Source organism: Carcharodon carcharias, chromosome 20, assembly GCF_017639515.1.
Source record: "Carcharodon carcharias isolate sCarCar2 chromosome 20, sCarCar2.pri, whole genome shotgun sequence".
In the NCBI taxonomy this organism is placed as follows: Eukaryota; Metazoa; Chordata; class Chondrichthyes; order Lamniformes; family Lamnidae; genus Carcharodon; species Carcharodon carcharias.
Genome location: NC_054486.1, coordinates 10,342,757 through 10,368,706, shown reverse-complemented (window position 1 = coordinate 10,368,706; position 25,950 = coordinate 10,342,757). Strand labels below are relative to the sequence as shown.

Here is a 25,950-nt window from a genome sequence, read left to right as displayed (position 1 = left end):
TACACTTAGTAACGTGATAATGTGCTTTTCAGCAAGACTGCTGTAGTTTTGAGGTGAGCTCTTTTGGAATGAGAAGACATATTATAAGGGTACAGTGCTTACAACAAAGCTAAATTTTACATTCTGAATTACAAATGGAAATGCAGTAGCCAACTGGAAAGTAAAACAAACTATACAGAAACTTTAGGAAGGAGTCATACTTGCATTAACTCTAGTACCTCTTCCTGGCAATTTAAAGAAAGAAATGAAAAGCAAAACACTTGCATTTATGTAGTGCCTTACTTGACATTTGGACACCCTAAAATGCTTACACCCAGTGAAGTAATTTTATAGTGTAGTCACTGTAGTAAAGTCAGAAACTTAGCCAATTTTTGAACAGCAAGGTCCCACAAACAGCAGTGAAATGAATGGCCAAATCTTCTAGTTTTCAGTATAGGTTGCTTTTTTATTCACAGGATGTGGGCATCGCTGGCTAGACCAGCATTTATTGCCCATCCCTCATTGCCCTTGAGAAGGTGGTAGTGAGCTGCCTTCTTGAACCGCTGCAGTCTTTGTGGTGTGTCTTTGTGGTGTAGGTACATCCAGAGTGCTGTTAGGGAGGGAGTTCCAGGATTTTGACCCAGAGACAGTGAAGGAACAGCAATATAGTTCCAAGTCAGGATGGTGAGTGACTTGCAGGGGAACATAGGGTGGCGGTGTTCCCGTGTATCTGCTGCCCTTGTCCTTCTAGATGGTAGTGGTTGTGGGTTTGGAAGATGCTGTCTAAGGAGTCTTGGTGAGTTTCCTCAGTGCATCTTGTAGATGGTACATACTGCTATCACTGTGTGTTGGTGATGGGGAGAGTGAATGTTTGTGGATGGGGTACCAAACAAGTGGGCTGCTTTGTCCTGAATGTTGTCAAGCATCTTGAGTGTTGTTGGAGGTGCACTCATCCAGACAAATGGAGAGTTTTCCATCACACTCTTGACTTGTACCTTGTAGATGATGGACAGTCTTTGGGGAGTGAAATGAGCTACTTGTCGCAGGATTCCTAGCCTCTGACCTGCTCTTGTAGCCACAGCATTTATATGGTTAGTCCAGTTCAGTTTCTGGTCAATGGTAACCCTCATGATGTTGATATTGGGGGATTCGGTGATGGTAATGTCATTGAGTGTCAAGGGATGAATGTTCAATTCTCTCTTGTTGGAGATGGTCATTGCCTGGCACTTGTGTGGCATGAATGTTACTTGGCACTTGTCAAACCAAGCCTTGATATTGTCCAAGTTTTGCTGCATTTGGATATGGACTGCTTCAGTATCTGAGGAGTGAGATAAATGTTGAACGGGATGTTGGGAGAACCCCTCTGTTCTTCTTAGAATAATGCTCTTGGATCTTTTCATCCACCTGAGAGGACAGACAGTACCTTGCTTTAACACCGCCTCCAAATGACGGCACCTCTGACAGTGCAGCACTCCCCTCATGCGGCATTGGAGTCAGTCTGGATTATGCCTTTGGACGGGGGTTTGAATCCCTGATTTTCCAACTGCAGTTAATTGGTGGTGGCTCAGAGAAGGATATGCACCTCCCTGACAGCTTCAGGATGAAAAATACAACTACCCAATTGGCATGAGAATTCCCCTAGCAAGTTTAATTAATTACTTCTGAAACTTGAAAGGATCAATCTTTTGTGGAATTACATACCATAGGTTTGGAGGTGCCTAATGTGCTTATTCAGCTGCTTTTAGCTCTATAACATGATGGTATGCAAAGTAACCTACTTCAGTGAGGTTCTGGGTCTGAAAGTAGCTTGTGGTTATATAAACATGGAAATGACCACAATTGTAATTTTGAAAGGCAAAATAATGGACGCAAAATCCTGTCTGCAGTGAAAACTAATCTCATTTACTGTATTTTAAGAATATTATCCTTATTTTCTAGTGTGATATGACACTAGCCATAAATGATTCTTCTACTAAGAATTTTAGTTCAACTACATGACTGTGTACCTTGACAAATATACTTGTTTTAGCTGTCTTGTGGTTACTGATGCATCATCCAAAAGCCATAACTGAGCATCAATATCATATCTTAAATCCTCTGTGAAAGCAGAGCATAAAATCCATTGTGTCTTTTTGTGCTCAATTGGTAACCAATTCTGTAGAAGGAATTGCATTTATGTGAGAATATTTTTGATATTGTAGGATATTTGTAACACTTTACCTAGTTGTTAATCACTGTACGTGACAATTACGTCATGTTAATAAACCCTGAAAACAAAGAGTTCCTGTTGTCGAGACTTCTTCACCGGAACCAAATAGATTCCTCTTTTTGCATCGTATAACTGCTGCTCCCTGGTGTTCAGATTCGGCCTTTCATGATGTTGTATTTGAAAGAAAATGTGGAAGAATCATTTCTAAGTGTGTTACATTATCGTATTGCTCCTTGGAATAAACACTTCAAAATAATTGGTGAAGGGTGCACTCATCAAGATGAATGATGTTGGTGTGAGGGACACTTTTCTATTTCGGACACCCAGTATGAGCGTTAAACGCTTGTAGGCCAGGTTTATAAGCATAGCTTGGTTCAGAGGAAAGTGTCCTCTGTGCCCTAAAAATGGGCCTCATTCCTTCAGAAGGGCAGTTCCTACAAACTTTATTTCCCTCACAGGCGACCCTGTGGCATTGCTGACTATTATTCATTTGATGTCAGTAAGTTATTACATTAGCTTTAGAACCATAGAACACTACAGCACAGGAAACAGGCCATTCGGCCCTTCTAGTCTGTGCCGAAATATTATTCCGCTAATCCCATTGACCTGCACCCAGTCCATAACCTTTCAGACCTCTCCCATCCATGTATATATCCAATTTATTCTTAAAACTTAAGAGTGAGCCCGCATTTACCACATCAGATGGCAGCTTGTTCCACACTCTGTTATACCCAACTTTGTTATACCTTTTAGCACTTTTTAGCAACTGTTGGCACAAGGTGAAAGTGCATGATATTGTGGTCTAGAAATTGAACCGCTCCAAATTGGGAGCAACCTTAGCCAGCATGCACTGCGCACGCCTTTTGGGAGTGTTGGTGTGAATTTGGTTGGCCAGATTTGTTTTGGCTCATTAATGGTGAGCTGTGGGTGGCGGTCACAATGAGAGAGGCAACTCTGCAGTCTCGAGGGCTGCAGGGTTGGTTGGCTCATTGTGCAGGTAACTAATGTTGGCTTTCAAATCTCTCTGTGACCTCGCCCCTCCCTATCACTAACCTCCGCCAGTTCTACAATCCTCTGCACTCTTCTTATTCCTGCTTCTCGCGCATTCCCGATTTTCACCGCTCCGGGAACGCAGGAAGGAAACTGCTAACCTCTGATCACCTCCTTCCCGATCATCCACGAGTTGAGTGGGGAGCCACAGTAAGCTAAGATTAAAAAGAAAGATTCAAACTTACCTGTCTGATGGCAACCTCCAGCAGTCTCTTTAAGGACCAATGGGTTTGACTGCCCAGCGGCTAAAGAATTTGACGGATGGGATGTGTGTAATTGAGTTTTGCTAAGAAAGCTGAAACCGGTGTCAGGACCTTTACAAATGGAATTGGGGGCCCTACTGCCAATTCAGGTGTCTGAAATGGATGCCTGTGGAGATTGGCCACATCCTGTGCAGTATGTGCATGTGCACATTATCCACAATGCTTTCCCCATGCATTTATGTCCATAAATCTGTACAGTGCAGACCAATTTCTAGACATGTAAACACTGATAATTGGGCATTTTTCCTCCTGCGATTTTTGCATTTATCAAAACAACTGCTTGCATTTATTTAGCATCTTTCCCAGGCATTGAATGTCCCAAAGGCACTTCACAGGAGTGCTATCAAACAAGACTAAGCACCAAACCAGATATAAGGAATATGAGGACCGAAGAGGAATGTTTAAAGGAATTTCTTAAAGGAGGAAGGAGAGAGGCGGAGAAGCTTGGGAAGGTCCAGGCAGCTGAAGGCACAGATGTCAATATTGGAGCAGTGAAAATCAGGAATGCGCGAGAAGCCAGAATAGAGGTTTGAAAAACTGGTGGGGGTTAGAGATAGGGAGGGGCGAGGTTATAGAGAGATTTGAAAGCAAACATTAATTACGTGGGCACTGAAAATATTGGAAAATTGGGCAGGTCAGAGTGTGTTTCTGTAAAGGAACCTGCCTAGTATTGAGTAGGTTTCTCCCACAGAGGTTAAGGAAAAAGCTGGACGATGTGTCAAAGGAGAGATTGGAGGGAGGGGGGAACAAAAACTTACTCCAGGAGGTGTCAGGTGCAGGGGTTTAGGGAGGGAATTTCAGACTGAGATCTTTGGCTGAATTTACTGCAGCTGATGGAGTGAAGGGGGAAGTTCTGTCGAAGGGTCATGAGGACTCGAAACGTCAACTCTTTTCTTCTCCGCCGATGCTGCCAGACCTGCTGAGTTTTTCCACGTAATTCTGTTTTTGTTTTGGATTTCCAGTATCCGCAGTTTTTTGTTTTTATGAAGGGGGGAGAGTTGTATTATGGCGGAGGTTGGGGTGATGGTAGAGCTGGAGGACATTGCAGAGATGGGGAGGGGTGAAGTTAAGGAGAAATTTAAGGAGGATTTTAAAATCGATCCATTTGGAACTGAGAGTGAATGTAGATTATGCCCTGGAGTGAGGGGGTTGTGCTAGGATGAGAGTCTGAGTAAATTGGGTTTATATTCTCTGGAGTTTAGAAGAATGAGGGATGATCTTATTGAAGCCTACAAAATTTTGAAGGAGTTTGACAGGGTAAACGCTGAGAGATTGTTTCCGCTGGGCAGGGAACCTAAAACACTGGGGCACAGTCTCCAGAAAAGGGGCCGATCATTTAGGACTGAGATGAGGAGGAATTACTTCACTCAAAGGGTTGTGAACCTTTGGAATTCTCTGCGCCAGAGGGCTGTGGGGATGCTGCATCATTGAATACATTTGAGAGTGGGATAGGCAGATTTTTGGTCTCTCGGAATTAAGGGATACGGGGAGCCGGCGGGAAAATGAAGTCAAAGTCCAAGATCCGCCATGATTGTGTTGAATGGCAGAGCGGCCTCGAGGGGCTGTGTGGTCTATTCCTACTCCTATTTCTTGTGTTCTTGTAAGAGCAGTGATGAGTGGGGAGGGAGAGAGCTCGAGGGAGAGCTAGCTGTCATCAATGTAGTTAGAAGCTGTAGATGATATAGTTGAGAGATAGTGTGTATGGATGAAAATGAGAGAGTGACATTTTTGAAAAATGTAAATTTCTTCGGCGCTGTGAAAACCCTTAAATATCCGCTCTCTCCCTGTCCGCATGTGAGACTATTCCGGGGATGTGAGTTATTGGGAGTGTTCCCAGTGTTGCTGAGCAGCTGCTTTGCAAACGACAGCTAATGTGGAGGGGTTAGGTGGGTGGGTGTTGGTGGGGGGGGCGGTGGGGGGTTAATCCAGTCGAATGACTGGAAGCTAGTCTGGGGGTTGGTGCTAAACTATCTGATCACTGGGTAACATCTACATTCCCAAGTGTAATGTAATCTCCCAATGTTTGGTGCCCTCTGCTGATCACAATGAATCCATTCCGAGACAATCCTCAGAACCTGAGTAAAGTGGAAGTTGCTATTTTTGAGGGTCTGCATCGTGCCTGTTTTAGAAAGTAATAAAACCTTTGTGGACTGTTTAAAAAGTACTCATCTGTAGAAGTTAATTTAAAGTACTTTTAGGCTTTCTAAGCTTTTTCCTTCTCAATCTGTCACACCATCCTGCTCCAATGTCTCTTGGCCATCATCCAGCTGGGTGGGGCTGTGTTCACTTGGATCCATTCTTAGCTCTCTAATCGTAGCCAGAGAATCACCATCAATGGCTCCTCTTCCAGCTCCTGCACCGTTATGTCTGGTATCCTGAAGGGTCTATCTTTGGAAGTCTTCAGACCTCTCCACAAACTCCATCCCTTAAATACTGACTACATCCCTCTCTCTGGCGACTCTCGGAGGTTGAACCAGACTGCTCATAACCTCGGTGTGTCATATCTGACCCTGAGATGAGCTTTCAAGCACAAGGACTGCCTACTTCCACATCTGACTCCCCTTATGATGCTGAAACTCTCACCTTCAGGCTTAACTATTCCAACGCATTTCTGGCTGGTCTTCCACATTCTACCCCCCATAAACTTGCCACCCTCCAATATTTGCTGCATATATTTTAACTTACACCAAATCCTGTTCATCCGGCACCCTTTGGTGCTTACTGACCCACACTGGCCCTGGCCAAGCAATGCCTTGATTTTAAAAAGTCTTGCCCTTATTTTCAAACACCACCACCAAGCTGATCGCTATCTCTGTGATCTCTTGAAGCCCTACAGTCCTCTGAGATATCTGCACTCCTCTAATTCCGGCGTCCTGAGGATTCCCCATTTTACTCCTTCATTGGTGGTTGTGCCTTAATTTGCCATTTAAAAAAAAATCATTCATGGGATTTGTGCCTTGCTGGCTGGGCCAGCATTTATTGCCCATCTCTAGTTGCCCCTTGAGAAGGCGGGGGTGAGCTGCTTTCTTGAACCGCTGGTGTCCATCTGGTGTAGGTACATCCACAGTGCTGTTAGGGAGGGAGTTCCAGGATTTTGACCCAGCGACAGTGAAGGAACGGCGATATATTTCCAAGTCAGGATGGTTAATGGCTTGGTTGGGAACTTCCAGGTGGTGGTGTTCCCATGTGTCTGCTGCCCTTGTCCTTCTAGGTGGTAGCAGTTATGGGTTTAGAAGCTGCTGTCGAATGAGCCTTGGTGAGTTCCTGCAGTGCATCTTGTAGATGGTACACACTGCTGCTACTGCGTGTCGGTGGTGGGGGGAGTGAATGTTTATGGATGGGGTGCCAATTAAGCAGGCTGCTTTGTCCTGGATGATATCGAGTTTCTTGTGTGTTGTAGGAGCTGCAGGCAAGTGGAGTGTATTCCATCACAATCCTGACTTGTACCTTGTAGATGCTGGACAGGCTTTGGGGAATCAGGGGGTGAGTTACTCCTCTTATAGCCTTTGACCTCCTCTTATAGTCACAGTATTTATATGGCTAGTCCAGTCCAGTTCCTGGTCAATGGTAACTCCCAGGGTTGATAGTGGGGGATTCAGCGATGTTAATGTCATTGAATATCATGGGTCGATGGTTAGATTCACTCTAGTTGGAGATGACCATTGCCTGACACTTGTGTGGCGTGAATGTTACTTGCCACTTGTCAATCCAAGCCTGGGTATTGTCCAGGTCTTGCTGCATTTGGACATGGACTGCGCGAGTATTTGAGGAGTCGCAAATGGTGCTGAACGTTGTGCAATCATCAGTGAACATCCCCACTTCTGACCTTATGAAGGAAGGTAGGCCATTGATGAAGCAGCTGAAGATGTTTGGGCCTAGGACACTAACCTGAGGAGCTCCTGCAGTGATGTCCTGGAACTGAGCATGACTGACCTCCAACAACCACAACCATCTTTCTTTGTGCTGGGTATAACCCCAACCAGTGGAGAGTTTGCCCCTGATTTTCATTGACTCCAGTTTGGCTAGAGCTCCTTGATGCCACACTGGGTCAAATGCTGCCTTGATGTCAAGGGCAGTCACTCTCACCTTGCCTAGACCATAACCTCTGGAATTCCCTCCATCAATTTCTCTTCCCCTCTACCTCACTTTCCTCCTTGAAGATACTGTTAAAAACCTACCTCTTTGAGCATGCTTTTGCTCATCTGCCCTAATATCTGAGATAAAAACAAAAAAACTGCGGATGCTGGAAATCCAAAACAAAAACAGAATTACCTGGAAAAACTCAGCAGGTCTGGCAGCATCGGCGGAGAAGAAAAGAGTTGACATTTCGAGTCCTCATGACCCTTCGACAGAACTTGCTGTTCTGTCGAAGGGTCATGAGGACTCGAAACGTCAACTCTTTTCTTCTCCGCCGATGCTGCCAGACCTGCTGAGTTTTTCCAGGTAATTCTGTTTTTGTTTTGTGCCCTAATATCTTCTTATCTGGCTTGGTATCATATTTTGTTTTACAATGCCTCTACACAGTGTCTTAGGCTGTTTTATTACATTAAAGATGCTATATAAATACAAATAATTTTTCTATTTTGGATTCATTGAATTACTAATACTCTCCTTTCCTCTGCTGTATTTATTTTGCTCTTCAATTGCAGCTCCAACAACACTCAAGAAGCTTGACACCATCCAGGGCAAAGCAGTCCGCTTGATTGGCAACCCTTCTATAACATTCACTTCCTCTGCCACTGACACACATTGGCAGCAGTGTGTACCATCTACAAGATGCACTGAGGAAACTCCCCAAGGCTTCTTAAGCAGCACCTTCCAAACCCACAACCGCTACCATTTAAAAGGACAAGAGCAGCAGATAGATGGGAACACCACCACTTGGAAGATCCCCTTCAAGCCACTCACCATCCTGACTTGGAAATATATCGACATTCTTTCACTGTCACTGGGTCAAAATCCTGGAACTCCCTCTCTAACAGCACTGTGGGTGTACCTACATTACACGGACTGCAGCGGTTCAAGAAGGCAGCTCACCGCCACCTCCTCAAGGGGCAATTAGGGCTGGGCAATAAATGCTGGCCCAGCCAGTGATGCCCACATCCTGTAAATGAATTTTTTAAAATTGGGAATTATTATGGTTTTATAATTCGTTTCTTCTGTAGCAGTTTGAGGCAGGGAATTCCAGATTCGAAGCACTCGGCATTTTCTTTACTAACCTCCCCTCTAATTCTTTTCATGGCTGCCTTAAATGGGCGCATTACCCTTCACCTCATCAGCCAACAGTAACCACACTTCACTATTTTTACTAAAGACAGAAAATGCTGGAAACACCCAGCAGGCCTGGAAGTATCTGTGGAGAGGGAAACAGAGTTGATGGGCAGAACCTTGTACCCTCCCCTGTGGCGGGTTTGGTGGAGGGGTTCATTTAATCAGGTGGGAGGGTGGCGGACAGGGACCCTGCTGCATTCCCACCTCCGCCCCGATTTAAACCTGGGGTGAGAAGGTCCCTGAGCAGCTTTCCCACCCTGCGCCAGTCGAGGCCCTTAGGTGACAATTAGTGCCCTCTTTAAGAGCCCCATTCCACTGCCCTGGGCAGTAACCTAGCAGCAAGCGGGGGTCTTGCCATGTAGGGATTACGACAAGCAAACCCCTTGTGGGGGGTGGTGCTTACTTGCTCCCAGGGCGTACCCCTTGTTCGAAGGCACTCGGCGCCTGATCAAAGGACCAGGCCTCAGGAAGCAGGGGCATGCTGAAGCACTCCTCCCCCCCCCCAACCCTTGCCCTTCATCCCCACCCCACCGTCACTCACCTCTGAAATGGGATCCCGTGACAACACTAGGCTTCGGGTGGGTGTCCTGCCGGTAGCAGCCACTGCTTCCCCTGTGGTGCTGCTCTTCAGTGGAGCTGCTGGCTCCTGATTGGCGGGCAGCTCTCAGCAGGCGGGACTTCTGTTGCTTGGGTCCTTGATCCCGGTGGAGGGGGGTGGGGGTGGAAGACAGGTCGGCTGCTGGCCTGTCAAGTGCCTGATTGACAACGGACCTTCCGGAAAAGAGGGTCTCACCGGCTGTCCATGAGACCCCTGTCACCTGCACGTGATAATGATGATGAAAGGTCATTGACCCGAAACATTGGTCAGAATTTCAGGGGCCCCCGCCGATGGGTTTGCAGGCGAATTGGGGTAGGGTGAGGGTGTTGCGGGGTGGGTGGCTAATGCAGTAAGGGGTGGAAGCCCCATCTGCAGCCAATTAACAGTGCGCGGAATGTTAAATGGCTGCAGGGCTGCCAGTGTCAGTGGGGATGCGCTCTCCACCAGCTGCCTTGGCAACGAGGCAGGAAACCCTGCCCTTTAACTCTGTTTCTCTTTCCGTGCGTGCTGCCGGATGTTGCCGAGAATTGCCAGCCTTCTCTGTTTTTATTTCCGATTCCCAGCATCTGCAGTATTTTGCCTTTACTTCATCGTCACCTTGAAGACCTGCATCACGTTGCTCCTTAACTTTCTCAGCTGCAGTGAAGAGAGGCCTAGCATCTGTAGTCCCTTCCTAACGATGTCGCCCCCTCATCGCCGGCAAGAGTGAATCACGTTTCCCATGCCTCTCTGTCCTTCCTATACTAACGTGCCCCAAGCACACAAATGCAGCCTCTGGGCCTGTCCAGGCTCTCCTTGATCTGTCTCACATGCAGCCAGATGTAAAACGCTTGCGTTAAATAAGGAAAGCCCCTGTGAAATTTCTCTCTCAATGTTGGCGCTGCGCTGTGGATTTTGGCAAAGGAGGGAGATCCTGAATGTGGAAGGCTATCGCAAAAACACCTGAGGCTCAGTGAGAAATAAAAATGGCCTTCTCCCCACTTTCCTTGTAGCTGCCAGAAACCCCTTGGGATGTTTCTCCACATTTAAAGGTGCTCGTGCAGCGTTGCACCACCTGGCAGTGGGTATTCGTGACCTAGGATCTGTCCATGTTGTATCTAAGCTCATCAGCTAAAGAGAGCTGATTACACAGCAGGTTAAGTGGTTGGACGCCCAGACCATTTGCATAATGCAGCATGTTTACAAACTGTGCTGCATTTATCAGCCAGGAAATAAAATGAAGTTGCATTTAAATGCTGCAGGTCGTTGACCAAAGACTATTCAAAATCAGTGACACAGGAGTGTGCCAAGCTGATCATTTATCTGCTAGCGCTGAAGATCTCCATTGTCCTTCATGTGGAAGAGGTGTAACATCTGCCTTAAAACCTTTTAATCGTGTTGCTTCACTTTGTACTTTACATCACTGAACCTTCAGAATGCAATAGCTGACTCTCTTTCACCCTTTTTGCTGTACAACCAACTCTCCCTACGCCATCATTCACTTTATCCTAGATTGTACAAACACCATGGAAGAATATTTATCTTTCCAATTTCATCACACTGTTTGACTGGTTTTGGATCCTGGTGCATTTACTTGTGCTGTATTGATTGCCCTGGATGGTTTTTCAATTCAGAGCTGTGGTTCTCTCCTTGACTGTCAACAGTCTCTTTATTAAGATCTTTCAGTGCCATAAAACCATTTCAGTTGCTGTAAAACATCACCTTGTAGTTTTTTTCCGGTCAATTTATGTTTGCTAAATGACAGAAACTTTTAAGGTCTTTACTCTCCATCAGTGCAGTGTATTTGGTTATTGGGAGAATTTCCCAAATATGATACATCTGCTGTAATTCAGTAGCCCATCCTTTTCACATGTTTATTTTCCAGACAAAACAATTCATTAGACTATATTTCCTTAAGCACATGCAGCCTACAGTCCTCGTACGTTCGCAAAACGATCCATTGCTTTCATCATTCTGTAATATTCCATTGTAGCTTAATAACTGAGTGTAAAATGGTGTTGCTGAATGGGCCCCTTTTTGTATTTACTTTTATTAAGTTTCCTTTGCGTCTAGTTCATCTGTCAAATTCTCTTTAAATTGAATGCCTTTGTTTCAGCTCCTTTGGCTAATCCCTGTGCTCCACTCTCTGTGTTAAACCCCATTTGGCAAACTCTCAGTTCTGTGGAAGGGTCATGAGGACTCGAAATGTCAACTCTTTTCTTCTCCGCCGATGCTGCCAGACCTGCTGAGTTTTTCCAGGTAATTCTGTTTTTGTTTTAGATTTCCAGCATCCACAATTTTTTGTTTTTATCAATAATGTGACGCCCCTGTTCAAGAAGGGAGGGAGGCAAAAAGCAGGAAACTACAGGCCAGTCAGCCTAACATCTGTCATTGGGAAAATGCTAGAATCCATTATTAAGGAAGAAATATTTAGAAAAGCTTAACGCAATCAAACAGAGTCGACATGGTTTAGTGAAAGAGAAATCATGTTTGACAAATTTGCCAGAGTTCTTTGAGGATATAACAAGCAGAGTTGACAAAGGGGAACCGGTAAATGTAGTGTATTTGGATTTCCAGAAGGCATTCGATAAGGTGCCACATAAAAGGTTATTGCACAAGATGGGAGCTCATGGTATTGGGATTAATGTATTTGCATGGATTGAGGATTGATTAACACATAGAAGACAGAGAGTCAGGATTAATGGGGCTTTTTCATGTTGGAAAGACGTAACTAGTGGAGTGCCACAAGGATCAGTCCTAGAGCCTCAATTATTTACTATCTATATTAATGACTTGGAGGAGGGGGCAGAGTGTAATATATCCAAATTTGCTGACAATATAAAAATAGGTGGGAGGGCATGTTGTGATGAGGACTTAAGGGGGAGAAGGCCCGCCCAGTGTTAGACATACCCAGTAGCGCCAAGCGCTCCCTTTGCGGGCGGGCTGAGTAGTCGCATGTGTGCACGAAAAATCACAGAAATCTCCCTGACGCACAGAGCTGCCTCGGGGATATTACTTTGATTTTTAAAAATTTTAATAAAGGAAAATAAAATTCATAGACATGTCCCAGCTAATGTGACACTGTCTATGAATTTTATCAAAAATTTTCATTTATGTTTCAAAACCTTCATGAAACCTCATCCCGCCCGTGGATGAGATTTCATGATAAATTCGAAGGCCACGTGGGCTCTTCGACTGCCGCCAACTTTAAGGTTGGACAGGCAGCTCCGTTAATTATTTTAATTGGAATTTAAATGGCCTTAATAGGCCTTTGACAGTTCGGCGGGCGCACAACTGACTCTGGTGCACGCCTGCCGAACTGAACATCTGAATGACGCCTGTGGCGTCAGGATGTACACCCAACGTCACTGTGTGTCATTTTGCGCATTGGCAAGCGGCACCCGCCCCCACTCGCCGACCTGAAGATTCTACCCAAGTAAGCGGCAAAGGGATATAGACAGGTTGAGTGAGTGGGCAAAAACTTGGCAGAAGGAGTTTAATGTAGGAAAGTGTGAGGTCATGCACTTTGGTAGGAAGAATCAAAAGATAGACTATTATTTAAATGGAGAGAGACTCCAAAAAATTGCAACACAGAGGGATCTGGGTGTTCTTGTGCATGAAACACACAAAGTTAGCATGCAGGTGCAGCAAGTAATTAAGAAGACAAATGGAATTTGGGCCTGTATTGCTAGGGGGTTGGAGCTTAAAAATAGGGAAGTCTTGTTACAACTGTACAAGGTGTTGGTAAGGCCGCACCTGGAGTACTGTGTACAGTTTTAGTTCCCATATTTAAGAAAGGATATACTGACAGTGGAAGCAGTTTGAAAGAGATTCACTAGGCTGATTCCTAGGATGAAGGAGTTGACTTATCAAGAATGGTTAAACAAATTAGGCCTTTAATCTGCAGAAGAATGAGGGATGATCTTATTGAAATGTACAAGATTTTGAGGGGGCTTGACAGGGTAGGTGTTGAGAAGAGTGGGGGAATCTAGAACTAGGGGCATAGTTACAGAATAAAGGAACACTCTCATTTAAAACTGAGATGCGAAGGAATTTCTTCTCTGAGGGTAGTGAATGTCTGGAATTCTCTAACCCAGAGAGTTGTGGAGGCTAGATCATTGAAAGTATTTAAAGGGGAGGTAGGTAGATTTTTGGAATATTGGGGAGTTGAGGGCTATGAGGAGCTGGCACGAAAGAGGAGTCGAGGCCTGGGGCAGATCAGTCATGATCCTATTGAATGGCGGGGCAGGCTTGAGGAGCTGAATGGCCTACTCCTGCTCCTATTTCTTACGTTCTTATGTTCTTAATTCTTTTGATATCCCAAGTTACAATAAGTAATAATTTCTCTATGCTTACCTTGCTATTTTTTATCTTGCCCTTCACCGTACCCACACCCCCCCCAACATGGCAACTGAGAAATGAGTAGAAAACATTTACAACATAATTTAAAGTAAATATTGCATATTTTTAAAACAAATGATTTCTATCTTAATATCAGTTTTTTACTTTTGATCTTGCTGGCCTCCATATCCTTCACAGCATAATATTAAATGATTCATTCGTTTAATTGTTTTTTGAATATTCATGAATTTCAATCCTAACTAGACAAATGAAATTTACTTGGAAAGTGCTAATTTTAGATTTTTTTAAAATAACTGATTAGTCATAAACGCCCTTCAGTCAGCATGACATTGCAATCTGCCAGTTTGTTAACAATGCAGCATTCTCACCATCTTCCCCAAATTGCCTATTTCTAAGGGTGGGTTCTCTTCAAAGTGCCCAGCTATGCCTCGCTCGCTAGGTGTTTGTAACTCTTTCGAGTGCTAGGTGTTTGTAGGTAAACTTCATTTGTGTGACCTATAACTTTTCAATTAACTTCAGCTGGAATATCAAACGGGCCCTTTTTTTTTGAGTATTGCCACATTTCAAACAATAAAGGCGGCACTAACAGAGGTTGTATAGTTTCTAATCACACTTAAAATCTGTGCCGGCGCTCTCAAATTAGATAAGAGACATTTTTTTTTATTTTTAACTCTTACTACATGGTGGAAACTAGGGGGTGAGTTAAAATCAATCAGAGGACTTCCCCATTAACTTTTCTACACTCATTTGGCTGACTGCAATTTTATATTACAGGCGGACACGCAACCCAACCCAACCTAGTAGGGTCCCCTTCAAATATGCAGATTGCCTTGACCGATGCCATCCCTGCTCAGTCTGCTAATCTAACCCACTGCTGAGATGAGTCAGTGGTTTCCCCACCACCAAAAAGCTGCCAGCAACAATAGCCTGGGTCAGCATGGTGTGTTTTTTTTGTTTTAACCACATTTTTTTTTCACGTTCCTGTGAGCTAGGAGGAGCAAAGGGCCAGGGTCCTGAGTTTGAAGGGACTGCCCCTTCCCATTATCCTGCATTTCTAGGACAGCCTGTGCAGGACTAATCCTGGGGGTCTCAGCTGAGTGATTTGAGCAGGACTGCAAGTCTTCGAGTCGGCCAGCAGAGATGAGAATGTTGTGACTCCACAAGATATGTTGCAACTCTTTGGCTGCTTTTAAGCTACATTGCCACCCGTTCTGATGATCACCAGAATTCTACCACCACCACCCCTGATGATCAGCAGCAGTGCCCCCCACCCCCGCAGCTGAAGGGTCCCTTATTTTAATTTGTAAGAGTTGGTCACCCTGGCAAGAGCACTCACATTGGGCCTCACCTGCCCCCCGCTTTCCTCTGACCAAATTTCCCCCTCTGAGCATTTACCTTGTGCTGAGCTCCAGTCCCCTTGGTCCTTGGGACCAGCTTCTTCTCACCAAATTTTGGGCAGATGCTTCCCACTGGCCTCCCAGCATTTTGGTAATGAATTCGACAAGTGACTTGTTAATGAGACTCCGCCTTTTAAATTGGGCTACTCCTCCCTGTCACTGCCCATTGTTGGGCTGTCCACTTGCTTTGCCACCCAGGAACTAAAATAGAGACCTTGAACACCCTTAAAGCCACATTGTCTTCTCCGACCGGATCTCTGAAGGTCACCAGTTTAGAATACAATTGTGTTAAGTTTTCTGTTGGGCATCTGCACCCATTAGACTATAGCAGAGACTGCCCAAGATCATTTCTTGTAGGTTCTTAAATGAAAACCCAGGTTATAAATGTGAAAGGACATCCTAAACCACTTTACCATCCAGTCCTTAATCTTCTGGTGTATTTAAAACAATGTTTGTAAAAACACACAGATGCAGTAATGCCAAAATAATGCTACGATCTGCCAGTGTCTTCACAAGCACGGAAAGTCACATATATGGGGAGATCAGACGCTTCAATGCAATAGAAGTATTGGAACACACTGCCATGTGGCTGTATGAGGTGCTGCTAGTGGATGCCAAAGTAGGAAGGTTAACTTTTTATCTAAGAAAAATTAGAAGTTCAGTGTGTATAACATGTTTCGATCTGGGGAATAGATGTGCTTTTCATGGCCACAGATGTGAATCCAGGATGGGGTGTTGTCTCCCAGTTGCTAGGGTCAAGGACGTCACTGAGCAGCTGCAGAGCACCCGGAGGTGATGGGGGAGGGTGAACAGCCAACTGCCCTGCCCCACATCCATACCAATGACATAGGTAGAAAGAGGCATGTGGTCCTGCAGTCAGAGTTTAGGGAGCTAGGTAGGAGATTAGCGAGTAGGACCTCAAAAATAGTCATCTTCAGATTACTCCAGTGCCATGCGCTACTGAGTATAGAAATAAGAGGATAAAGCAAATGAATATGTGGCTGGAAAGATGGTGCAGGAGAGAGGGCTTTAGATTCTTGAGACATTGGGACTGGCTCTAGGGGAGATGAGACCTGTACAGGTCAGACGGGTTGTATCTAAACAGAGCCAAGACTGAGTTCCTTGCGGGGCGATTTGCTAGTGCTATTGGGGAGAGTTTAAACTAACCTGGCAGGGGTGTGGGAATCAGAAGCTAACGTCAGAGAGGGATACCAAGGTGCGTAGAACACTGGGAGAGACTGATAGCGCTGGAATAGAGAATAGTACTTTCATAGGCGGGGTCAGAGTAAAGGAATAAAATCTAAATCAGAGTTACAGTGCATGTATGTGAATGCAGATGTTAAATAAGATTGGTGAGTTACAGGTGCAGGTTATAGAGATAACAATGTTGTAGCTATAACAGAGACCTGGCTCAAAGAAAGGCAGGACTGGGTGTTAAATATTTCTGGATACTAGATGTTCAGGAAAGATAGGAAAGGAAGAAATGGGAGAGGTGGCGGTACTGATTAAGGAGAGCATTGCAGTGCTGGAGCGCGAGGATGTCACAGAGGGGTCAAGGACAGAATCTATTTGGCTAGAGCTAAGGAGCAAAAAAGGAGCAATTACATTGCTTGGTGTAAGCTGTAGGCCACCAACTAGTGGGAAGGATGTAGAGGAACAAATTTGTAAGGAAATTACAGAGAGGTGCAAAAATTATAGACCACTTATAATGGGGTCTTCAATTACTCAAACGTGGACTGGGGTAGTAGTTGTGTAGAGGGAAGAGGATGGCAAGAGTTCCTCGAGTGTGTTCAGAAAAATTTTCTACAGCAGCATGTTTCCAGTCCAATTCGAAAGGAGACACTGCTGGACCTGGATCTTAGAATGAGTTGGCCCGAGTGGATCAAGTGTCAGTAAGAGAACATTTAGGGATTGTGATCATTGCAATGTAAGGTTTAGGCTGACTAAGGAAAAGGACAAAGAGCAATCCAGAATAAAATTACTTAACTGGGGTAGGACCAGATCTGAGCCAAATAGATTGGAGTCAAAGTTTGGCAGGAAAAATGGTAATTGAACATTGGGCTACTTTCCAAGGAGAGTTTGGGTACAATCAAGGTATATTCCCTTGAAAGAGAAAGGTAGGGCAAACAAATCCAGAGCTCCCTGGATGACAAAAGATATAGAAAGTAAGATAAAGAAGAGAAATTGTATTTGTGGCAGGTATCATCTAGAAAATACAATTGAGAACCAGCCTATATATAGAAGTTTCGGAAGGGAGGTGAAGAAGCAAATAAGAGAAGCAAAGAGGGAATATGAAAAGAGACTGGCAGCTAACATAAAAGAGAATCCCAAAGTCTTCTATAGGCACATAAATAATAAAAGGGTGGTAAAAGGAGGAGTGGGATTGATTAGGGACCAAAAGGGGGTTTACAGGTGGAGGCGGTGGGTATAGCTGAGGTATTAAATGAATACTTTGCACCTGTCTTTACCAAGAAAGAAGAAGCTACCCAGGCTACGGTGAGGAAGAGGAGGTAATTCAAACTCCAGAATGATTTAAAAGTGATAAGGAGTAAGTATTGGTCAGGTTGGAAGAAGGTTTGTAGTGGAGTGCCCCCGGGGTCAGCGTTGGGACCCTTGTGTCTCTTAATATGTATCAATGACCTAGACCTTGGTGTTCAGGGCACAATTTCAAAATTTACGGATGATATGAAACTTGGGGCATTGCAAACTGTGAGGAGGAGAGCTTAGAACTTCGAAGGGACATAGACAAGTGGTGAAATGAGAGGACTGGTGGCAGATGAAGTTCAATGCAGAGAAAAGTGAAGTGATTTGTTTTGATAGGAAGAACATGGAGAGACAATATAAACTAATGAGTACAATTTGAAAGGAGGTGCAGGAGCAGTGGAACCTGGGTGTATATGTGTATTTGTCATTGAAGGTGGCAGGACAGGTTGAGGGAGCAGTGAATAAAGCATACAGTATTGTAGGTTTTATTAATAGGGGCATAGTGTATAAGAGCAAGGAGGTTAAGTTGAACTTGTATGAGACACTAGCTCGGCTTCAGTTGAATTATTGAGTCCAGTTCTGGGCACCACACTTTAGGGAGAATATGAGAACATTGGAGAGAGTGCAGAAAATATTCAAGAGAATGGTACTAAGGCTGAGGCACATAAGTTATATAGATAGTTGGAAGTTGGGGCTGGTTTCCTTGGAGAGGACATTTGATAGAGGTATTCAAAATCCTGGACAGAGTAGACAGGGAGAAACTGTTCCCACTTGTGAAAGGGCTGAGATCGAGAGGGCACAGGTTTAGCGTAATTAGCAAAAAAAGCAAAAGCTTTATGACAGCAAATGGTGGGTCTGGAATGTACAGCCTGAGAGTGGGGTGGATTGAATGCTCAATCAAGGCATTCAAAAAGGAATTGGACTGTTATTTGAAAAGGACAAATGTGCAGGGGAGAAGGCTGGAGAATGCCACGAAGTGACTCGCTCATTTGGAGAGCCAATGCAGACACGATGGGCTGAATGGTCTCTGTGATCTTGTTACCATTCCTCATCAGTAGGTGAGTTATCGATCCTCTTACCTATGACGATGCAGAAAATTTTAGTTTGACAAAAGCTGTGGTTATTGCGTTGTTACCTTTGCTGCTTTTCTTTTCAAGCTGTAGTTATTTTATACCTGGACTAAAACACCTGGTGAGCTGCATTTTACAGCCAAGTGTGAAATATCGAATTACAAAGATAGTGCCTACAAAAATAGAAATAAATGATATTTCAGACCCAAAACCTTTTCCCAGCACTGTGAGATAATGCTGCTTACTACAATAAAATTAATTTATTAAATTCTTCATTTACAGGATCATGACACAGCGAAGATGAAAATCAAGTTTCCAATGGAGCCTAATCACTGCATGATTTGTGTTAATGGAACTCTTCAAACTCTGGTCACTTAAACTAAATGTGTGAATAGTTGATGCATTGTGTATAATGGAAGACACTCATACTACCCAAAAGTTGCATAAACCAGTCAAAGAGCTCTGCTTCATCAGCATCTATTGCCCTGGGGGAGAAGCCAGATGGATTCCCTACAAGTGCAGTATGTTGTTAGATGGCTCCATGAAATGCTTTCCGGAGTGCGAACAAGTGAAGGAGGAGCCAGGGGCTGCGAAACAGAGAAGCCTGTGCTCTGACAACACTGCTTACATTCAGGGGCAAACTGCCACAACTAATGTTGTTAAGGAACTGTGCGCCTTGTGCCCGGTTGAAAAACAGTCATTATTTGCTGAAGCATTAAGCAAAAGGCCAGCTTGCAGTCGAATTTTGAACATGGGAAATCAAGATGGAAAATTTGAAGATGTTCAAGAGGCTGAAAGTAAGCACCGTGAACGGGGAGAAGGTTGTGGTGCCTTGGATCTGCAGCATTCGGTGTCAATGTCTTACGACCATAAGAAAGCTGATGTTAAGAAGAAAAAGCTGAAAAAGCTTGGCAGAAAAAGAGAAAACACTGAGTTGCCTTCATGTAAAACGGTCAAAAATAAGTCGTCTGAGGATTCAGAACATTCTATTGTAAGTGCAAAAGAAATATCACTGCTGAGAGATGAAGTGTGCTCAAAAAACACTGTAAGCAATTCTCCTAATTCAGTTAATTATACTAAAAGCAAAAATCTTCAGCCAGCCATGGTCAGTATTGACTTACTGTCGGGAATGAAAAACGCTAAGTCAGAGCTACCAAGGGACAATTTGGATTGTCAGGATAACACAAGAGCAATTGGACTAGGTACTGACGTTTGCAACTTTATGTCGGAGTGTGACGATGAACTTCGTACTGAAGATTTTGCGACCGGTAGCAGCAGTTTATTGGGTGATCCACAAGGTACCATAAAACTCCTACAACAGCAGCAGGATAATTGCTTACAAACAAAACAGACAACTCAGAATTTACCTGACAAGACCAGCACCACTATGCCTTTGACAAATTTACCTTCAGAGAACAGCAAGCATCACTGTGGAGATGTGTTAGAGAGCACAGCAAGCACTGTGGTCGCTAAAATACAGGCCGTAGAAGTGGTCGTGCAAAAAGTTGTTCCGGCTATTTCAAGGCCCGAAGGAGACAAAACTTGTGTCCCTTTTACAGACGAATCAATAAAAAGTTATGTTGAGGAACATGGTTTTTCCACAGTGGTTACTGGAATGCAGAGTGAAACTGCAACCACTTGTGATGTCGTCACAGTACCTGTGACAGACTTGGAATGTGAGAGCATGATGACGTGTGGAAGGGAGACAGACAGCAGTAGAAAAGTATTTGAAACTGCCGTGGGAAAAGTGCAAATGAATGCAGGTTTGTCAGCATCCAGTAGATATATCAACAAGCACCTGATGAATGTTGTTGAGACTGACCGATTTCATGAAGCAGATGAATGGCATAGAGTGGAAAAGGACATGTCGCACGTAAGTGGAACTAGCCAGGCTTATGACAATAAAGATTTAATAAGGGATGACACGCTAGAAGCACAAGAAAAAATGTTTCTAAAGGCACTTGGATCTGTTGATGGAGTTTCCTTGGGTGGCAATTTGAAGGAAGACAACATAACTGTTTCTTTATCTTTACTAACAGGAGTTAGTAATATTTTTAACAATCTGTGTACTGCTAACAATACGCATCATCCTGTGTCTCCTGTTGCATCCCCCTTGACCTCAGAATTACCTAGTCCTCAACTCCATCACAGGATTCTCCCACTACCTGCATTAGAAACAGAACAAGAAACTGTACAAGAGGATGGTTCAAAGCTATATATATCCATTCATGACTGCACCACAACGGGAGAAATAGAAGTGGGACAACATTTGACAGAAGGAAATACTTTGCTACAAAATCTCGGTGATGCAAATGGAAAATTCGAGCAACAACACTGTAAGGAACAAGATGTATTATCTGCCTATGTACCATTACAAGGTTTGTTCAAACATTTTCTTTAATTCATGTAATTACTTCATTTTGATTAGCTTAAAACAATCATATATTATTTTTGTATGAGCCTCAGTTTTAACTTAACCACACAAAATAAAGTCAGGCAGAGGAATTATTTGAGGGGACTATTAGAAGAAGATTCTAGCCACATTGTTAAAATTCCATGGAATTTTATAATCATCCCTGCCAATCTATAAATTGCAAAGCCATTTCTATGGATTCATTGAAATGTAATGTTCATGGTACATAAAAGCTTAAGTGCAATCAGTGCAGATTCCTCCGTTGATTTCTCTGGGGTGGGGTGGGGTTTAGTGAAAAATTGTAAAGTAGGTACAGAAGGTTCAACGTGGAAGGATGATCGCATTCAGTGTTGACTGGGGCCTTGAGTTGACAAACACCAGGGTTAAGATGTGGTAGGTAGGTAGGTGGAGCCAGCAGGAGGACTTCGCCAGCTGGATTTTCATAGCTCTCATCTCTTGTGGGTAATGATCTGGAGAAACCGGCATCCCGCTTCTTGTTGGTGTGGAGCTGCAGTCTGTTGGCATCTTCATGATGGGGCGTTGGCTGGAGGTTCGTGGAACTGACTCTTTCCTCTAAATTTGTTTAGATCATCTCTCTCACAAAGAGGCTCGATCACAAAGCAGAGCTGCATCTTTTGGGGTTGGGCTGCGCGTGACACCCCCAGGTATCTGGTGCTACATCTTGCTCCCTACTGAGCTCTCCCCATCCCCATGGGAATGCCCAACATGCACCCATACTGTAGAATTAGTTAAAATAAATGATGCTGTCTTGACTCTTGATACTACAGTGGGGTCAGAAGGGGAGTTCAGCTCTCAGTGCAGAGTTGGATCTTTTTGTGTCTCTTTCATTGCATTACCCTGTGAATTTGCTGTGCTCAGCATGCTGCAGAAACCCTTGGAAGCGTTGGCGTCAACGAGTGCACATGATTCAGTGGGGTGAATGTCTTGTGATGAGTTTGTGCGTCTCATAAATTTTTGCACTGAGAAAACTTCACATACCAAAACAAAGCTCCCTTTGATAGTGATGGATCAGTAAAACTGGAAGCATCTGTGACTTGACTATTTGCATGGAGACATTGGCTGTTGCAACACCATCTTTACTCATGTCATTATTTTAGCTGAAATAACATTTGCATTGTGTCAAATCATCACCTCCTCATCATTGGGCCTTTTTGAGGCAGTGCTTTTTTAATTGCTTAATTAGACTCAGAAATTCTGGCCTTGAGATGTAGATGTGTATAAAAAAAAACACACATTTTCATTGGAATGACTTCACAGCATGAAGTACCTTGAAAGAGTACAGTTACAGTGTTCAACAGCATGTGATTCAGTGATGGGCATCCAAGTGAGGAAAATTTGGACAAAAAGTAATAGATTAGTACCTCACGCTGAGTACTTATTAACTAGTTCATGTTTGAAGAGGACATGAAGAGGTTCATCAGAGGCTGATTGTTGGCTTTGCAAGGTTAATTTACTTCAGGGTATTTATAATGCTCTGAATTTTGCAATATTTTTTCTACTGGTGATTTACCAATTCTATCTCGGTCCTCTGGTGTGTGAATTATAATTCACGTGTGTGTATATATATATTTGAATTGTGGTTGAAATTTTCATGCAGACATCAGTTGCTAGAAATAAGATTTGCTAACTTAAATAATTAAGAGGTTAAGAGTGATAAGATTGAGAATTGTTTTAAAATGCCCAAAGTAATGAAGCACCTAAGCTGATACTATCTAGTGTTACAAATGCAAGGTTTTACAAGATTGTTATGTTTTGGAACCAAGCCCTTGATTCAGAGTAAAATGGAGGAATGAAGGGGGTCCTGTGACCTGTTCTGAAATCTGCTGATAGCAAGCTTGGGCGTTAAAGAGTTAAAGTGGGGGTGAGGGGGTGGGGTCCAGGTTGTTTTTCTGGGAAGAAAGTACAAAGCATTCACATCTCTAAAGAAGGACCAAAGCATCGGTGCTGATGGTGAATAGACTGTTAGCCGTGGAAACAAAGACCAGGACTTTGCCCTTGTTGAGTGGGCTTGGCAGGGGTGAGTGGGAGGGGTCGGGAAGCTGACCACCACCCGCGATCGGACCACGACCGTGATTTCACGCTGGCGAGCCAATTAAGGCCCGCCCTACATGAAACGCGTGCTGCAGCGCTCAGCGCTGCCTGTGTTGAGGGGGAGAGGGGGGTAAGGAGGGCAAGCGTGGAAGTTCATGCAAGCGCACAGTTGTGTGCTAGAAAAGCTTCCTGAGGCACAGCGCTGCCTCAGGGACATGAAGATTTTTGAAAATAAGAAGGAAAGATTTAAACATGTCCCCTCATGTGACTCTGTCACATGTTGTGAATGAAATTTAAACATTTTTACTTAATTTTTATTTGCTGTTGGAAACCTCATCCCGTCCGTGGATGAGGCTCCCTAAAAAATCCAAAGGCCGCTTGGCCTTTTTGCTTGCCTGCCAACCGTAAGGTTTCTTTCTGTGCTAAAAAGCTCAAAACATTGCTAACAGAATATTTAAAAGTGTAAGCGCTGAGAGAAACAAGTGTTCTTGTAATGCACATGCCAACCGTAAGGTTGGATGGGCAGCAAAAATTGAACTTAATTATTCATTTCATGGTCTTAATAGGCCTTTTAATTGTCGGTGGGCGCGCTGCCAACTCCCTCGTGTGCCTGCCGACCAAAATATCCCTATGGGGATAGATTGGAGAAGTTGGGACTGTTTTTCTTGGAGAGGAGAAGGCCGAGGGGGGACTTGATAGGAGTTTTCAAAATCACGAGGGGGCTGGACAGAGTAGATAGGGAGAAGCTGTTCCCGCTCATAAAAAAGATTGAGAACGAGAGGGCGCAGATTTAAAGTGATTTGCAAAAGAAGCAAATGTGACGTGAGAAATAACTTTTTTAACACAATTGGTTCGGGCCTGGAAGGCACTGCCTGAAGTGTGGTGGAGGCAGGTTCAATTCATTCAAGAGGACATTAGATCATTGTTTGAATAGAAAGAAGGCTCTGGGGTACGGGGGGGAAAAGGCAGGGCAATGGAACTCGGTCATTATGCTCATTGGAGAGCTGGTGCAGACACGATGGGCCGAATGGCCTCCTTCTGTGTCATCAAAATTCTGTGGGCCGAATCTCCTGCCTGTCAGGTGGGCTGGTCGGGAGCGGGCACGGGCGGGCGCGGTGCCGATTGCTGCCCGCGATTGGCTGCGTGCCGCCATTTTACATGCCCAGGCCAATTTAGGCCCACCCAGCGTGTTGCACACCTGGTAGCGCTCAGCGCCACCTTTGCGGGCGGCGGGGGGGAGGAGGGAGAGTTGGGGCCTGCGCTCTTCACGCACGCTCGCGAGAGAGCGCAGAAATCTCCCTGAGGCACAGAGCTGTCTTAGAGACATTTAAGGTTCATATCGAGAATTCTTAATGAAGAAAGTTAAAAATCATTTACACATGTCTCTTCATGTGACAGTGGGACATCTTTATGAAATGAACAAAATTTATTTACTAATTTAATAAAACCTTGGCCCGTGGATGAGGTTTCATGAAAAATGCAAAGGCCGCTGGGGTTCTTATGGTAGGACGGGCAGCTTTGAGAAATTGGCTTATTAGTGGCCTTAACAGGCCTTTGATAGTTCTGCAGGTGCACAGCTGCCTCAAACGGATTGGAAAGACGCGCACTAACATCGGGACGCATGCCCGATGTCACCAGATGTCATTTTAGGCCTCGGCAAGCGGGCCTGACCCCCACACGCCAATGTGAAAATTCTCCCCTGTGATTCTTGAGTGTGGCTGACGAGCGCAATATTCTGGCCGTACACTTTTACACGCGTGTTGTAGCCTGGAGCTATGGACGGTGATGGTAGAGGCTCCAACATTCTTTCCATCACATGGCTGACCAGGAGTCTGCCCCATTCTTACCACCACTTATCTCATCACTCCATTTATTTTTAATTGGGTATAATGACTAAGAGCAAATAAATATAGATCCCCCAATTCCCATGGCGGCAGAGAGTAAAAAGTAAGATTCTGACTCAGGAAAATCACAATGTTGGATGGAGCTTTAGTTCCTTGGGATTTATAGAACCCCTGGAGATCTGGTGGGGTGGAAGTCAGATCCCCTGCCATTCCAGGCAGGTGAATGCTCGGAGGCTCAATTATTTTAGCCTGTATGAACAAAAGCTTTATTGGCTAAATTCTCTTTGCCTCAAAGAGCCTCGAAGCACTTCAAATGGTTTGGCAGATTGCGGCAGTCCCTGTCAAGTAAATGGGGCTTTGGACAGGATCAATTGGCTTTGGACAAGGGCAAATGGAAGTTAAATTTCACTGCACTTGGGGAATAGCCCCCAAAGCATTCAGAGGACCAAAGTCTCTTTTACGATTCCCCAGACACAGAAGGAATCCTATTCATGCACCGTACTCAAAGATTTAATTTCCTTTTCCCACATCGATATTCCTTTTTCCTTTCTGTGTTTAAAAAGCTCAAAATGTTGTCAGCAGAATATTTACAAGTGAGTTACTGTAAGCGCTGAGATATACGAGTGTTTTTGTTTCACACGCATTTTTGCCATGTTGGATCTAAATACATCTAAGTTTTACTGTGATTTTTGAGGTCATCTTTATTTGTTATATTCATTTAGAGTACCTCCATTTAAGTCATTATTTTCTTTCAATCAGTTGTAAGTAAGAAATGTAACGGAGAATTCATTGCTCCCGTGAAAAATTTACAACCAGGACATCAATTTCACTGGTTAAATAAGCAACATAGTCCTTTATTTGTGCAAGAGCTGTAAGCTACTTTAATTTGATGTTGTTATCCCAAATAAGCTGAAACAGAATTGTTAACTACTTGAAAAGGGAATAGCAATGGGGAAGAAATAAAGACATGGGCCTAGAG

General features: G+C 44.1%; 1 protein-coding gene across 2 annotated transcripts in view; it reads left to right on the top strand.

Annotated features, from left to right (window-relative positions):
• fmn1 (formin 1) overlaps window positions 1-25,950 on the top strand; it is a 377,136-nt gene that overhangs the window by 3,051 nt on the left and 348,135 nt on the right. The window contains exons 1-2 of one of the 2 annotated variants that reach the window (XM_041214615.1): window positions 18,541-18,650; window positions 18,945-21,040. In XM_041214615.1, the coding sequence (XP_041070549.1) occupies window positions 19,075-21,040 (1,966 nt within the window). In that variant the 5' untranslated portion in view covers window positions 18,541-18,650; window positions 18,945-19,074. Of the gene's footprint in view, window positions 1-18,540; window positions 18,651-18,944; window positions 21,041-25,950 lie in introns of those variants that run through there. The other variant, XM_041214614.1, reaches the window with a different exon arrangement.